The following is a 17,605-nucleotide window of genomic DNA, read 5'->3' as shown; positions in this document are numbered from 1 at the left end:
AATAGAGACAGGCTCTGTAAACGTATCGTGTTATTTAAATGTAGGCGTAATTGTGTATGTGTGCTAATTTGGCCCGAGAATTTGAACGGTAATGTTCCCAAAGGCGGTTTCCAGTTATATGCTTTCACTGTATGGTAGGTAATCATAGTGGTTTATTTAGTTTAGGTATCATAGTGGTTTTCCGGGTCAAGGTCCGGGTCTGTGTCCGAGTCCGGGTCTAGTCCAGGTCCGAGTCCGAGTCCGAGTCCAGGTCCGGGTCCGGGTCCGAACCGGATCCGGATACGACTCCGGATCTGGATCCGAGTCCGAGTCCCAGTCCAAGTCAAAGTCGAAATTCGAAATCACCAAACGTGTACTATGCGTCGTTGAAGAGTTCTGTTCTGATCATCATCAGCAGTTCCAGTTCATCAAATGCGACAGTTTTTAATGTTAATGCTTTATTTTATGATGAAAATACAGAAAATTCTATACGTGTGCCTTTAAGATTTGAGGAGTTCCCTCGATTCCTCATGGATCCCATGTTCAGAACTTGAGCTTGACATGAATATGGCTTAAAAACCTAACTTGCTTAACAAACATAACGAAGAGGAAAAATCGCCAAACGCGAGCTATGCGTCGTTAAAGAGTTTCGTTCTGGTCATCATCAGCAGTTACACTTCCTCAAATGTTACTTTTTTGAATGTATATGCTTGATTTGTTGATAAAAACACAACAATCACTATATGTATGCCTTTAAAATTTGAGGAGTTCCCTCGATTCCTTATGGATCCCATCATCAGAACTCGAGCTTGACAGAAATGTGGCTTAAAAACTAAGCTTGCTTAACCAACATAACGAAGAGGACAAATCGCCAAACGTGAACTATGGGTCGTTGAAGAGTTCTGTTCTGATCATCATCAGCAGTTCCACTTCATCAAATGCGACAGTTTTTAATAAAAATGCTTGATTTTCTGATGAAAATACAAAAATCTCTTTATGCATGCCTTTAAGATTTGAGGAGTTCCCTCGATTCCTCATGGATTCCATCATCAGAACTCGAGCTTGACAAAAATGTGGCTTAAAAACTTAACTTGCTTAACAAACATAATGTATTGTAAGTATGATGTATTCGTCACCGCTTACTAAGTCTCCAGGACAGAAGAGTTTTATTAGACATTTCTGTATTGTACGATATACTCTCGGGGCGCATTGACAGTTCTCCTTTGCTATCGGAGATCAAATTATCAGTGCCGTCAATCAGAACGCGGAATGCAGAGCGTTGCCTGTTTAGTCTACCCAGAACTCATACCAATTATGCTCAAAATTCGTCTATCAATCGTATCCTTAAACTATATAATAAACAATTTAGTAGCATCGACTTGTTCGACTGCACAAAATCAACCTTAAAAAATCGTGTTCGATCACTGTTACTGAAATCAAAAAGAGCGACAACTTGAATAAATATAACTAGGTAAGTAAATCATACACCTCATTCGTCTCACATCATACACACTATCACAGACACATACACACATACACAAACACAATCACACAAAGTAAACACACACACACACACACACACACACACACGTTACGCAAGCCCACACCTTCTTTGTATATTTTTTTTTTTCTCTCCCTTCATTTTTCCTAAAGATGTTTATATTATTGCCACTTGTTATTGCATGTTAGCTGTATTATTGTGGACATCTGTTACTGGCTTTGTTTTCTGTTCATTGTGCTATGTATCATGTACTTTTTGTATTGCTGTTGATGCCCCAAATAAATAAAATAAAATAAAATAAAAATAAAATAAAAAATAACGAAGAGGACCAATCGTCAAACGTGTACTATGCGTCGTTGAAGAGTTCCGTTCTGATCATCATCAGCAGTTCCACTTCATCAAATGCCACGTTTTTGAATGTATATGCTTGATTTGTTGATAAAAACACAAAAATCACTATATGTATGCCTTTAAGATTTGAGGAGTTCCCTCGATTCCTCATGGATCCCATCATCAGAACTGGGTTTTGACAAAAACGGGACCAATCTGTATGCATATACATACAATCAAAAAAAGAATTTTCAAAATCGGTCCAGTAATTACGGAGATATGGAGTAACAAACATAAAAATAAAAATAAAATAAAAAAAAACATACAACCGAATTGATGACCTCCTTTTTTGAGATTTGGAAGTCGGTTAAAAAAACTACTTATGATAAGGCAGTATGGCTTTTGAACTTTAGTCTATCCAGGTAGACGAAAAAAAAGAACACAGACATTCCAAATTGAAATTGAAAAAAGAATTAAAGCTGTCAGATTATCCTTTTTTATTGTTCTTAAAAAGTTTGTCTCAGATAATATCGGCCAAATACAAGGAAGAAATTTAATAACCCTTTTCATCAGAACTTTAATATTTGAGCAAGAGCCTTTTTACAAGTTTAATCGTAAAGAAAATGCGTAATTTTCTGTTTGACGCAGAATTGTATTGATAGTTAAATAAAAAAAAGAAATAAGCACTACCATTGGGTACATTCCTCTACTTAAAATAAATTATTTCACACCGTGCACGAAATAAACCACTAGATAATTATTAGAGAAACATAGATAGCAGTTATTTTTAAATACTATTTCTATTTAATAAATTGGATTGAAATATAAAAAATAGGTGAGTTGACCGTCACTACACACGTTTTCATATAAATTCCATATTAGAAAATCGTTTTGACAGTTCTAAAAAAGAAGCTTATTTGACTAGTAGGAAAGTAGCCTTCTTCTTTTCGTGTAAAGTGATCAAACTTCTTAAAACTAAATTTTTGTCTGCCAATGCTTTGCCACTTCCAGCCCTCGGGGTGTAGCCCTCAGGAGATCTTCCTCAGTGCACGTCGTTGAGCACAGAGAACACTGTCTCATGTGTCCCTCAAACAACATTGAGGGACTCCACACTCGCAGGATGTATCACCTTGTCGCCCAATTCCCCATCTTAGAAGATAAAGATAAAGATAAAGATAAAGATAAAGATATTTTATTTGCAAGAATACTTAATTCTAAAATACATAGATGTTGTTTTGTTGAGTGGTGTACAGTATTCAGTCGCACAAAACGACATGCAAATTTTACATAAAACGCTATCTACTAATTATTGTAATAAATTAAAATTGAAACATTAAAATTCATAATAAGTAATTAATTAATCAATAATAAAAATAGTTTAAATTAAATACATGTTAATACACACTAAAAATTATACTCCAGATATTCCTTCACGCTGTAGAAACAGTGTTCTAACAGAAAACTGGTTACTTTTTTCTTGTATTCCATAGCGTTTAATAGTTTTATACTGTTGGGCAAGTTGTTGTATAGAACTATGCACATATTGTACGCATTCTTCTTATATATATCTGCTTTGCACCGAGGTTGGTGTAGAAGATTTTGGTACTGAGTTCTCTGACTTGAGTAGAATTCAGATCTCATTTTAAACAAATCGGGACGGTTTTTTACCAGTAAACATGCTTTTTTAATATACATGCATGGCAGCGGTAATATATTTAATTTCTGAAATAGTGGTTTGCAGCTATCAGTCACCCAGGCTCTCATTATTGCACGGACACATTTTTTCTGTAATAGAAATGCTCTTTCGACGTCTACCGAATTTCCCCATAGTAATAGCCCATAGTTTAGCACAGACGATACCACGCCGTGATAGGCTGTGACAGCTGCCTCAAAGTTAACAGTATATCTTAATTTTCTTAATGTAAACACGAACCTATCTAATCTACTACACACTGCATTTACATGTTCCTTCCAATTTAGATGCTGGTCAATGAATAATCCTAAAAATTTAATATTTTCACATTTTGATATAGATAAATTATTGTAATTGATATTTAAATTAATTGGAATGCTATTATATGAGTGAAATTGAATAAAAAATGTCTTTGCCATATTGATATTTAAATTATTTTTACATGTCCAATTGTTAATGTCGACCAATGCATTATTTACGATAGTCTTTTGACCGACCAACTCCCGTCCTAAGTCTGTTGAGAGCTTTCCATAATGGCCACTTTTCCTTTCCCCCTAGAGGCAGACGTTTAGGAAAGTAGCCAATTGTGTATGAGTGGTGTGCGTAATGTAAACAATCTTTAATATGTAACGTTTCTCAATTTCAGGGTGATCTGTGGCATTACTGAGGACACAAATTCATCACACATAATTAAAGCAGCTCTAGAGGCAGTCTGCTACCAAGTCAGAGACATTTTGGACGCCATGAACGAGGACTGCGGTATACCTCTACAATTACTGAAGGTTATTATCATTTAATCATGTAATGTAAGCATGAAATCTTCAATAACTGCAGCTTCCTGTATTCCTGGTCCTGGATCATATAATATTTTTTTTCTTTTTGGTGTAGTCATCTGTTTCTGGATCCATTTGTTTGTAGAAAATTGAAAGAAAATATTTCCATTAATATTTATAAATGAAAGTTTACGAATCAGTCAAACTTTTTAGGCACGTCGCCCAATCGCCCTTCGGCAATTGCCAGTTTCAGACCTATGTTATCGCAAAAGGTAGACAACTTCTGCCTCATTCTGTTATGTAGTCGTAACGTAAGATTTATTTTTATTTATGGTGCATTTGGGAACAAAGGTTGAACTTCAAACGAACGTTAGAGGATTCTAGAACGGAGTTCCGAAGAGCGAATTTTTTACGGTCAGGACAAATATTTTTTACGGTCCCATTGTCCTATTTAGTACATTTCAAGCTAATTTACTTAAATGCCGACACATTTTTGATGTCAGGTTACTACAACAAATATGTGTTGGCATTTACAAATACATACTAGTTGTGTATATTTCTCATCATTCTCTGGACTGTCTGGTTTTGTAGTGGACGAGGGGATTATATTTTCTATAGAAGATGCGACTTTTTATATGGTACATTGACTAAACACGATTGTCACTCAAACAGAATTTAATCGTCTGCACTTACTCACGCACGGCACGGCTCATATATGGTGGAAATATTTGCTGTATTTGGTCCGGTCTTGGTAGCTCAGATGGCAGAGCACTGTACTAGTGATCCACTTTTTAGGGTTCCGTACCCAAAGGGAAAAAAAGGCAAAGGAAATTTTCATAGATGATGTGTTTCTGTTGCCGCTAAAACAACAAATACTAAAAAGTACGGAATACTCGGTGAGCGAATCCGATTCGCATTTGTCCGGTCGTTCGGCTCGTTCACAGATATTTCTGCTTGATACAAAATTAATTTAAATAAAAGGCCGTAGCAGGATAAGGGAAGAAAAAATGCCCTTTTATGATTAAAAGCTGTTTTTTAGGGTTCCGTACCTCAAAAGGAGAAAACGGAACCCTTATAGGGTCACTCGTGCGTCTGTCTGTCTGTCCGTCTGTCACAGCTTATTTTCTCCGCAACTACTGTACCAATTAAGTTGAAATTTGGTACATGTACATAATATGTAAGTTTGTGACCCAAAGACGGACATGTAACGCAAACAAATGAATTTTAAATATGGAGGCCATTTTTGGGGTGTAAATGAGAAAATTAAAAAATAAAGTTTTTCAAACTATATCGTGTTACATATCAAATTAAAGAGCTTTGTTTTATAGTTTTAGGATGAATAGTTTAGCAGTTATTCAAGAAAATAGGCAAAAAGTGACCATTCCTTCTTATCTCCGAAACTACTGTCTAAAATTAAAAAAAATACACAAAATAGTTCTTTACCTATAGATGACAGGAAAACCTATTAGAAATGTGCAGTCAAGCGTGAGTCGGCCTTAATGTACGGAACCCTTGGAACGCGAGTCCGACTCGCACTTTGCCGGTTTTTATTTCTATAGTTACCCACATCTAGTAGTACAAAAAGTTTTGTTGAAAAATTCCCAGTAGTTCAGCCGGAAAAAAATAAAATCCGAATTCATGATATATGACTTTTCTCAAAAAGTATTGAACTTTATCATAACTATATTTTTTTTTTTCATTTTTGTTAACTAAATAGTATATATGAAGGGTCCACGGAAAGAACATGTCTAGTCACACTAGTGACATTTTGAGTTATCGCGTTTTTAAAGTTTGGAACGATGTAATTAATCAACAAATATATTTATGCACTTGTCTTTAAATCAATTGTATGTTAAAATTACTTATCTTTAGATAAATAAATAGAATATTAGTTAAAAGTGACGGATTGTTATTATTAATACCAAAAAACCGAACCAAACCCCTATTGAACACGGAAGAAACATGCGTTGTCACTTAACTACAGGAAATAAACATGCAAAGTCAAAAGCATAAAAGTATATTTTATTGGAATCTGGTGACTTTGAATATTAATTAGGTATATTTTGATTACATATTTCGTGGTTCTAAATACCATGGAGTCGCTATTGTATTTATTAATAATATTTATTTAAATGTAAGTCAATCTAGGTATGTCATCTATAGGAAGGTAATAGCGATTTTAGTATTATCAAACCGCGTTTAGAAAGGGATTGAGCTCATATGTCATTTTTGAATTAATGCATGATATGACATTGTCAGTGGTAGAGTATGCAGATAAATTAAATTGTTATTTTGGTACAATGAAGTTCTAAAGCATGGAAAAAATATCAAATTATACAGCGTGTTTTTATTGATTTCCGATAGCATTAAGAGATAGTTCTTCAGATCAAATAGAGTTACTTTTTTAAACACCGTTTTTAAAGTATTTTAAGTATGATTTTATAATTTATGTACAATTGGTAAGTGTTGTCATTGATGTAAAGTCAAAACTGTCACAATTGCAATTTTACATTTACGCTAAAGGAGGTGAAAGTGAGAGGTCACACTTGTGATCAACACGATTCTGATTTAGTTTGTATGAAAAAGTAAAAACAAGTCTCATTTTGAATTTAAAAGAAACCCATATACAAGTTGATTGCTGTTAATGTACTAAGCGACGTGTCGAATTAATCGTAAATAAAAAAACACGGTGTATTACTTAAATAAAATACAAATGTTGTAAATAATTACTTTAAGAACCATAAAAATTATTCAGTCATAACGCTATCGTCATCAGAGCTCTCAGTATCATCACCTGTATGAACAAAAAAATGGATAAGTTAGTGTTTGATACGAGTAGATTCTATAATGTAAATTTGATATTATGCTAATAGGTTAACCTACCAGTGTTAACAATTACTTCATTTCGAGGAATTTCCATGTTTTCTCTCAGCCAGTAGTCATTTTCAATATGTTTCACGTGAGTCACCTCTTTTTTCCAATCGTTCTCGGTGATTGAGGCTAATGACTCTAGTATTATGGCCTCAATCTCATTTTCACGCTGTAGTACATTTTTTTGAGATACTCTCTGCTTAACTAAATGCCATATATACTCGATCGGATTTAGGTCGCAGTGATAAGGTGGCAAGCGAAGTACCTCATGACCGTGTGCTTTTAATAGGTTATCTATTAAATGTTCTTTAGGCGGGCGATTTTTATTTATAATTTCGTATAAAATGGAAACCGTGTCCTTCATAGAAAACTCGATATTATGTGCTTTAAGCCATTCCTTCATTACGTCTTTCCGATCTCGAGAAGTAGGGGGTTTATTTACCTGTGTACTGTGATAGGAAGCATTGTCCATTACAATAATCGAATTGGGTGGTATATTCGGTAATAAGTTATTAACTTATTAGTAATCCATTTAATAAATTTTTCGGTATTTACTTGACCATGATAATCCCCTTTCTTGGAATTAGCCTTCCAAATAGCTAATGCTCCGTTCACAAAACCGTTTTCAGAACCTGCGTGGATTATAATCCACCGATTTCCAGCACTGTCATATTTTCGAATGCCCTGTTCGGACATTGATTGCCAACATTTGTTCACGGTGTAGTGACAATGTATCCAGGTCTCATCTAAATAAACTACAAGTTTTTTATTAGGACCCAATGCATCATTTTCGCGGATTCTTGTTAGATACCTGGCTCTCCAAGCTTTAATCTGAGGTTGTTCGACCAATTCTAACCGTTTCTGTGTGCACCTCTTAAAGCGGAACCCTAAATGGTTTTTCATTATATTTAATAATGTGGTTCTTTGACCAAGAAAGTTTATATCTAATTGAGCTTGAGTTAAAATTTTTTGCACAGTTGGAACAATCTTTTGTCGATACATATTTGTTATAATATTTCGCAAGGCACATTTGTCGAAATTGTCCAAAATAAATTTTGGCCCTCGTTTTCCTTTTTTAGGTGTGCTCAATTTACAAGAATTTGCTCTGGCGACATTGCCTTCTTTTTTTATTAATGTTACTGTGTTTTTTCCAACGCCCGTCGCGGCCACCACACGATTCAAAACTTTGGTATTATTGTTCAGTAATCCAATTATTTCCTGCAATGTATCTCTTGGAATACTTACCTCAGAGACGATTGCATTTACGCTTAAGATGGCCATCAAAGTTTTCAAAAGAACCTTCGTCTTATCGTTTTCTTTATTAAAATATGTTAGTACATGGTAGACAATTTCTCGGCATCGACCGTTTAATACTTTACCGCGATTCATATTCTATACAAACGTATTTTTGAAAAGCTACGGCAATTTGATAAAGCGAAATAATGTGACTGGTGACAGATTTGTCAAATATGATAATACTATTTTTTATTAAACAAATGACAATATTTACCGAGAATAGAGTTTAAATATGCAAATCATATTTAGCTATTAATTCTATTATCTATAAGGGTCTGCACTTATGAAGATATCAAAGATTGGTTTATGATTATATTTAATCATTTATTAAGTACACTTGTGCTAACGGTACACTCGAATCCCTTTCTCAACGCGGTTTGATAATATTATAACAATGTCCAATAATTAATAAAACGACCCTATGGAGTGATTTAAGACTTTACTGAAAATAGCGGCCCGGCACATTGTATGCAGAATAAATCAGGGAGAAATCGTTCGAAATCATAATAATGTGCGGTATCATTATTATAACCGCATTGGCACAAATCTCCTGTTAAAATATAATTTTCTTTATCTAGATCTATAACCCAAATTGGGAGAATATCATGAAACAGCTGGGACTGTATGAATCCAGGAAGTGACAATTTAAAAATCGATTCTTTTATACTGTTCACCTGTAACAAATTCATAAACATGTAGCAATAACCAAATATATCTATATTGTGACTTACGTAAAGAAATCATAGAAATAAATTCTTGAAAAAGTAGGTACCTTTTCTAGAAGTGGTTTCCCACTGTTTTGAGCTATAAAGTTATCTACATTGAAACGAATAGTTATACCTACAAATTTTCCAATACGCATGGTTCAATGAATCTATTATCGTCAGTTTTCATCATCTTTCCGTAAATATCTTATTAATAATTTCTGATTGAAATTAAAGCGTGAGACTCTTTCACTTAAAACAAAAGAAAACCATCTATGACATATTATGTCATAGATAAACAGTAGATTAAAGTCAATAATGAGGTAGCGTATCTAAGAAATCTTGAGTCGCTTTAGCACAAAACCTTTTTAAGCACTGCAGGTCTCGATATTTATCTTTTTTTACTGGCAGGAGTTTTGAGTATGCATTCGGTGGCAGGTTGAATTCTCTTGCACGCAAAGGGCTTGATCGTTGTGTTATAACTTTTTTGACCCAGTTAGCTTTATAATCTTGCCGGTAAAATATACATTTGGGCTCGTCTTTGCGAACTTGTATCTCCTTCAGTACTTGTATGGGAAACAGACATTTAGTGACGTATTTTTTTTTCAGTGCATCTGCCCAAGATTTCACCATATCATTCTCAACTTCCACAAGTTCAAAGGGAAAAGGTTTCTGCCGTGAACTCCTTAGTAAATCGTACCAATCACTAGGCATTTCCATTCGAGTTTTTTGGTTGATGAGGCCCATGTTCTTGTCATTTCCTAAATAAGAGTGCCCTCTCACTGGAAATGTCATAGTAATGGAATCCAATCCATACGACGTAGTTCGTGCACAATAAAATGTATGAATATACATTGTAATTTTTATTCTGCTCTACGCATGAGTCACAGAATATGTGCAAGTGTTTAATGTTTGCCGGACTCTTTATGATAAAATCATACAGGAAAGAAGCTACTTCATTCGAGCCCTTTTTGGCATGCGTCTCTGGATAAGCATAGAAATAAGACCTTTTAGTTGCCAACTCGTGTATGTTAAAAGAAAACTTTGAAAGCGAGCTGGCGTTTGTAATATACATCGTTCGTCGATATATCCGGTAAAGAGATATTTTTCTGGTAGTCCATGACAATAGCTGTTAATGAACTATATTTTAATGCTGTTATACGTGCGAGCCTCTTTCGTTTGTAAAATATATCAGCGTTGTCTTTATGTTTTTGGTCATCATGTTTCAACTTTCGCTTCTGCTCATCGTTGGTGCAGGCAGCTATGTTGACCCGAATCTCATCACAAAAGCTGCATGTATCTACTCGTGGATATCCAAAGGAAATATTAAACTCCGTATTAAAAATATTCCTGTATGTCTAGTAAGACACATTTGAAACATTTTTGTTATGTTTAATTCATCGGGTAAATATTGCCTATTTACCCGATGTTTACTATCTTCACCGCCATAATGGCTCGATCTGGTTTTGAAACTGGCAATGTGTTATTTATTGCTTTGCAAGATTTTTATTCAATTGACGATGGTTGCTACTACTTTTACCGCGTTGATCTTTTGGTGCTTCTCCTGTTGTCTTTAGGTTCTTTTTTATATAATCCATTTTTCTCTTCCTATTCCATGAATGGACATAAATGCATTAGCACAAACTGCAACATCTACCAGCCCCGTCTCATTATTAATTTGTACTCTATACGAATATGACGCTTCGTTTTGAAGTCCTGTATCTTCTTTCCGCGGACGATGTCTCTGTACGTAAGTCAATGTTATAAGTCCAAACAGCTATGCATTTTACTCATCATTTGTCTGAAGGTTGTTAAAATAAGATAAGATGGTATCTCGCTGGTTTTTGGTTAGGATTTCAAAACATTTTAAACGTTTGCACCCGCAAGGCTCTCCACACTCATGGGACTGCAGTCTAAGTTTTTTCATAACTTCTGAAGTGCGTCCCGTTATTTTACGCTTCTTTGGCTGGCTTTGCAATGGTTGATCCTCGTCGGAGGCATTATCCATTATGAATAATTGCAATTACGAATGAATACGTAGTCACGTCCACTTTAGCTAGTCGTGTCATTTGTAATGTCAAAATGTGTCATAAACAAATGAATTAATATGATGGCATCATCATTTGCTTTGTAACAACAAGGAGGTTACATAATTCAATAAGGATAATATTACTATAGCGACCTCTTTAATTTCTTAAATTAGCTAACAAGAAGTATATACTTATCGAAAAAGTATTACTTGTTACAAATATTGTAAAGACAAACAAAGCCACATGAGTTTGGGATAAAACCTAAACATTAAATTTTTTCATTTAATCTTATTTGTAACGTTAGATACTAAATAAACGTACTAAATAAATTTTTCATTTTTGTTATGTGTGACATAGCAGGTTTTTTCCCCGTTTCTATGAGACTACGCACGTTATTTCCATGTAGGTACATGTTTTTTTTAATGTACAAAAAAGTAATATGTGTGTATCAGACAGCTATAACAAAAAATGTAAGTAATAGTTCATTACGAGCTCTACATTTTGACATTAAAATCTCATTTTTCGAAAAATGTGACCAGACATGTTCTTTCCGTGGACCCTTCATATGTCCTGAAAGAAAATTGAGTCTCTTTTTTAACTTCTTTAACATTTCTGTAAAAACACGTAAGACAAAATTAAAATATTTTTTTTTTCATTCCCGAAGGAGTGACCACTGTAAACTAGTGACATTTCTAAAAAAACCTTATTTAACGATCATATTAGTTTGGCCGCCAAACCGCCAAACCTTGGCGGTTAAAATCGAAAAGCAACAGTGTAAAAAGTAAAAAAATATGTTGGTTGGATTCTGTTACATTTTATTCTTATACTCGCCTGGGCATCCATTGCCGACAATTGTGGCAATGTTTCCCCATTCCGCTTGTCTGTTTCTGGAACAGATGCAATTTCCTTTTAGGATAGGAACCGCTCTTTTAACACATATTCAATGCTATTTTGAACATTTTCACTAAATCATTGTTCCGATGAAGAAACGTTTGCAGTTATTGCACAATGCTTCGCTTGACTGTTTGACTGTGAGCACAACGCCTATCAACTTCCGCGTCCGAATTCCCCATAAAATAAATTTGTAAAAATTGATGATCTGCATCTGGTGGAGGTAACAGTGCTCCAAGTAAGTGGTAAATTTGTCCTTGTATCTGCAATAAAATTGTTCAAGGTTTGTTAAATTAATTGTATTTATCCCTTCGGCCGTGTACGTAACCGACCTTTCGTAACTGGTAACGAAGGAAGAAAAAATGATCTTTGTACGATACTGGTTTCGAATAAAGATCATTTTTTTCTCGTACGTAATCAGTCACCATCTTTCGAAGGTGGTTCGTAACCAGTTACATAGTAAGAATTAATTTTCTTAATACGATCCTTCGCCTAGACTAAGTAAGGACTAGATTACATAACGACTATGTGAGCAAAACCAACTTAATTTCATCAGGTCTTGGTTGTAAAATGTCTAATTTTGTAAACCGTCTTAATCGATATATTCCTGAGTTGAAGATTAGACTTAACTAGCTCTTTTGTATGTATAACACCATTTAATATGTCTGTGGGGCATTGCTTAGAAATTTTACGTTTTAATTAGGTACATATTATAACACATGTAATTTTTTTCATTTCCTTACCTTTAGTTTAATAGTTAGTTTAGTATACTTGTAGACTACTATTTTGATGCTGATTGTACCATTAATTATTCCATCGCCGATTTTCAATATAAATATATACCTAAAAGAAGAAACTGACTGACTGACTGACATATGAACGCACAGCCCAAACCGATAGTTCTAGAGATTCCAAATTTGGCACGTAGGTCTTATAAGGTCTAGGGGTGCACTAAGAAAGGATGTTTCAAAATTCACCCCATAAGGGGGTAAAATGGAGGTTCAAAGTTTGTTTGGGGAAAACCTCATTTTTTAGTAGTCTTAGTACGCCGGCGAAGCCGCGGGAAAAAGCTAGTTAATTACAAAGAAAGGCTTAATAGATCTATATTATCATTTAATTATAATTTGGTGCACCTAGTACACTAGCAACTGTATAATGAATTAAAATAATTGCTTGGCGCATAATGTAATGATCCGTTTAAGGGCATAATTTAGTATCGTATTCCCGATTTAGGATCAACTCGTCACACCAAAATTTTGTTCTAACCGGTCATACTGCAGAAAGCAATAATATTTGTTTCAACCCGTCACAAGTAAATTTAGTTCTATTAAGTCACATACTAATTTTGTAGCTATTGGTCACACTGAAAATCTGTTCCTATTCGTCATCCCGTCAATAAGTTCTAACTGGTCACAAGGAGGATACAGAATATAGAGTCTTCTTTTGAAACTCATTCATGGATATAACAGTTAGTCTAGTCTATAACAGTAAGGAGTTTGAAGAGGTTTCATATCAGTATGTTACCTACGCTCAATGATGATTAAAACATTTTGACTCAGTTACGTATGAGGAATAGATAGTCTTTTTTCGTAATTTCAAATAGAAAATTTCTTCTCTCGTAACTATGGTTACGTACGAAGAAAAAATAATCTTTATTCGAAACCAGTATCGTACAAAGATAATTTTTTCTTCCTTCGTTACCAGTTACGAAAGGTCGGTTACGTACACGGCCGAAGGGGTATTTATTCATTGATATAGAATAAAGAACTGGATACCCAATCAGCCGCAAAAAAATGGCCCCACAAAAGTAACGTTGAAACAGATCACGCGTTACTTTTTCATTTAGTCTTGTTTGAAACGCTCAAATGTGAAGTTGTCAACAATTACGAAATGTGCCGTTAAAATATGTAAAAATAACAATGATAAAACAAGGAAAAAGGATGGAATGTATTTCTTTCGGTTAGTTCTTTGGATAGCATTACATAATTTATGTAATCTGGTGGTAATTTTATGGTTTTGAATAAATTAATTTGTTAGTACCAAAGAAGGGATGTCAAGGAACAAAAATCTAATGAGTCGATGTGAGGTCAATATTTATTTTTATTTTTATATGGAATTCGTAAGGAATAATATTATGTTTAAATTCAAGATTTCCAAGAAAACCTATGCGACGTGCAAAGTGGACTGCTATTTAATTATAGCAAGAGATAGGGGTGATGCAGTTTTAAACAAAGCAAAACGGCACTTGTGTGATCGGCCCATTTCCCTGTTTCCGACAACCAATAAGGGCTTATATCGACTAACTGTAAATGCTAAACCTGTCTGAACACAGTGACAACCACAGGATTGTTTTGGGTTATTTCCACCAACTCGCTTTGGTGGTAACTAGTGGGAATTATTTTTCCCAGTAGTTACCAGTGGTAAAAGGTTGGAAAAAAAATCCTAGTAGTTACCACTGATATCAACTTGGTGGTAACTAGTGGGAACAACCCGATTTTTTTTATAAAGTATGGACTTTATAAAAAAAATCCAATCAGTACCTAAATGTCCCCGTGCACCCGTGCGATGAGTAAATGTAGATCTAAAATACACAGTTATTTTATTTAATAAGTTGAATTTATTTCAAGGAAATTAGTATTTAAAGACGTATACTTACTTATTAAAAATTTAATTTGTTTGAATTTGAACCACGAATTAATTTTATTTAAACTCCCGATTAAATTAAATTTGTTTTATTTATTACTTCATTTGGTTTTTCTGTACAGTAATACCTATTCAAGTGTACCAAAGTGACTCCATTCGTTCATTATTCTCGTTTGACGTTGCTTGACGTAAATACGTTACGTTTAGTGCCATCGGACTAAATTTTTTAACAGTGTTGGTACTTATGTATGCAAATTTGACACTTAATGCTTACGACATTAAGCTCTTTTCTGTACGAAACATTTATCTTGACTCAAAATTTACGTAAGCGTTTTTATCATCAATGCAAATGGTGCGAAACGTCATTGGGATCCACATTTCTTGACGTTTTTGTTCTGCTTTGTGTGTCTATTTCTTTTATATTAAGTCAGTGTATTTATTAAATTAATTTCAATGTTATCACCTTATCAAATACTTTTAAAGTACGTACCTTGAAAGTGGGCATAAAAGTGGATATAAACTATATGCAAAATAACTCAAGTGTCAATTAAATTAACTAGTATCGATTCTTCGACGCAATGACTTGTCGATGAAATGAAAATACTTGAAACGTTGTCTTTGAAATAACATTCGATGTCGGCAATTCAAGCTTAAATAATAGTTCGCCTCACTCAGTATAGACATTATTAATATTATTTAAAATAAACCCCTTATAAACCGCAAACAATTTGAATGAATTACATAAATTGGCAACTGACTTTTAGCTTTTTTTTTCTATCATAGACAATTGGTGATACAACAACGAAATATCTCTCAACAATTTTTGGCTAGCCAGACTCTATGTCACATATCTATGACATGACATGACATGAACAAACAAGGAAAGCTATATAAAAAAGTGTTTTTTCTCTATCTTCTCACAAAGGAACGCTTTGACAGTTTGAATTCCTTAAAGGAGGCCTGGTTAAAACCAAACTCGAAACAGCACCTTTTTTAAAACATTAGTGGTCCTTGACCTGTCCCAGTAATAGATGTAGTGTGCGTGAACTGCGTTTGTGTGTGTAATGGGGTAATTTGACAGAATCTGAAAATTTACCCTCTACCCCCTCTTAATATTAGCTCGAAAATATACTTATTTAAGTGGTCACCAGTTCATCTTATGAAATAAAAATATCCTTATTTTAATCACTATCGCTGTCTTCATTCACGGTAACACTAATTCCCTGTTTCAGGTGAAGTCCACTTAAACTTTCTCCATTGAGATGTGGTACAAAGATTTCGGATATTTCGAAAATATTTTCTTAATGGCATCCTTCTTAGATAACATTTTGATTAAGTGTCGCAGATTTAAAGATGCAATGTCAAGAGCTGACAACGCCATATTATACGAAAAAACATCATCACATCGCTTTGCTGTCAAAATATGTTTTATTGTTAATTGTTTTAAAGAGGATTTATGCTTAAGTTCTGTAGCAGTGTGAGATATTATTTGAAGAGAGTCTAATTTGATTCCGGTTTGTTACAGCCAAATATCATAATGCCCTTTTACATATTTTACTAAATATCAAATTGTCTTAGTTGCAAAATGCCTAAATTCCCAAATTGACTTATTTTCAGTACAATCAAATGTCATAATAACATTTACAGCCTGTTAAACGGACATTCGGAAAAACAGCTTTGCATGCATTTATAATAGCAACTTCGAAATCACATTTAAAATTTCTGATTTCCAAGTTCAATTCATCTAGTAATAGTGTAAATAGTCGATAGTAAGTGTCTTGCGTCTTGTTAGGAAGCAGAGCGAAAATAATTGGCACCACATTACTCGATCTTCCATTTCTAACAAGATCAACATGTATGGGGAATAGTTGTTTAGGTTTTCATTTGAAGTTATTATATTAGTTAGTCTCCAAAGTATTGATGGTTACCATCGGAATTGTTTATGTACAGTCTGCCGGTAGACGTTGCAAACATTAATATTTTCTCTTCTGTCCCGTTTTCGATTGCTAAGAAATCTTTTTTAAGCATTTCTTTAACATCCCGTAAATTAAGAAATGTCACTTAGAGTGGTCCTTCGGGAACGTAACAAATATTTTTTGGAATGTTGTATTACGTGTTTTTTACAGAAGTGTTAAAGATTGAGACTCAATTTTCTTTCAGGACATATATACTATACTGATTCAACCAAATCTTGTCAGTAGTAAAAGGCGGCAAATTTGAAAAATCGCGGGTTAGCAACACTGTGTTCGAATAATTCCAAAATCGTCTGTCATCTGTGTGTTATCTGTGGTGTCCACAGATCGTGAATGACAGCCATCATCTTATTGTTTACATTCTGAATCGTTTCTATTTCAAGAGAAATTTCTGCTGTCACCATTAAATACGAAGATTATGCATGACCTAAAGCAAAGCTAAGGTGCCTACAATGTACAATCATACTCGTAGACGGTAAACATTACTAAAATTTGAGGTTATGATAATTCACTCGAACTGACGTATGAAGGGCGGAAAAATAAACACGTTTTGGTTCGATGTACATTGCTGCTTTTCTTAGCGCAATTCTGCTCTTTGAGTGTTACATGGTGTTACCCTACTTTAATTTGCAGTACATTGCTACTGACAAGATTTGCTTGACGCACTATATTTAGTTAACCAAAATGAAGAAAAGATTATATGATAAAGTTCAATACTTTTTGAAAACAGTCATATTTCATGAATTCGGATTTTTTTTTTCCTGCTGTACCACTGGGAATTTTTCAACAAAACTTTGCACAATTGGACTACTAGATGTAAGCAACTATAAAAAAAACCAGCTCTTAATCATAAAGGGATTTTTTCTTTCCTTATCCTGCTACGGCCTTTCTTAGAGGAGCTCTTTCGTGAATAGGCTTTCC

General features: G+C 34.2%; 1 protein-coding gene and 1 long non-coding RNA gene across 2 annotated transcripts in view; one reads left to right on the top strand and one right to left on the bottom strand.

Annotated features, from left to right (window-relative positions):
- LOC134661686 (glycerol kinase 3) overlaps positions 1–17,605 on the top strand; it is a 49,185-nt gene that overhangs the window by 18,300 nt on the left and 13,280 nt on the right. Inside the window, exon 7 of the mRNA XM_063517844.1 lies at positions 4,150–4,285. Within this exon, the coding sequence (XP_063373914.1) occupies positions 4,150–4,285 (136 nt within the window). The remainder of the gene's footprint in view (positions 1–4,149; positions 4,286–17,605) is intronic.
- Positions 8,866–10,514, bottom strand: LOC134661054 (uncharacterized). Its single transcript, XR_010097922.1, has 2 exons — positions 9,216–10,514; positions 8,866–9,117 (listed from the first exon to the last, which is right to left on the bottom strand). It is a non-coding gene; the product is annotated as an uncharacterized LOC134661054 (long non-coding RNA).

The sequence above is a fragment of the Cydia amplana genome, chromosome Z (genome assembly GCF_948474715.1).
Source record: "Cydia amplana chromosome Z, ilCydAmpl1.1, whole genome shotgun sequence".
In the NCBI taxonomy this organism is placed as follows: domain Eukaryota; kingdom Metazoa; phylum Arthropoda; class Insecta; order Lepidoptera; family Tortricidae; genus Cydia; species Cydia amplana.
This window is presented reverse-complemented; position numbering and strand designations above follow the sequence as displayed.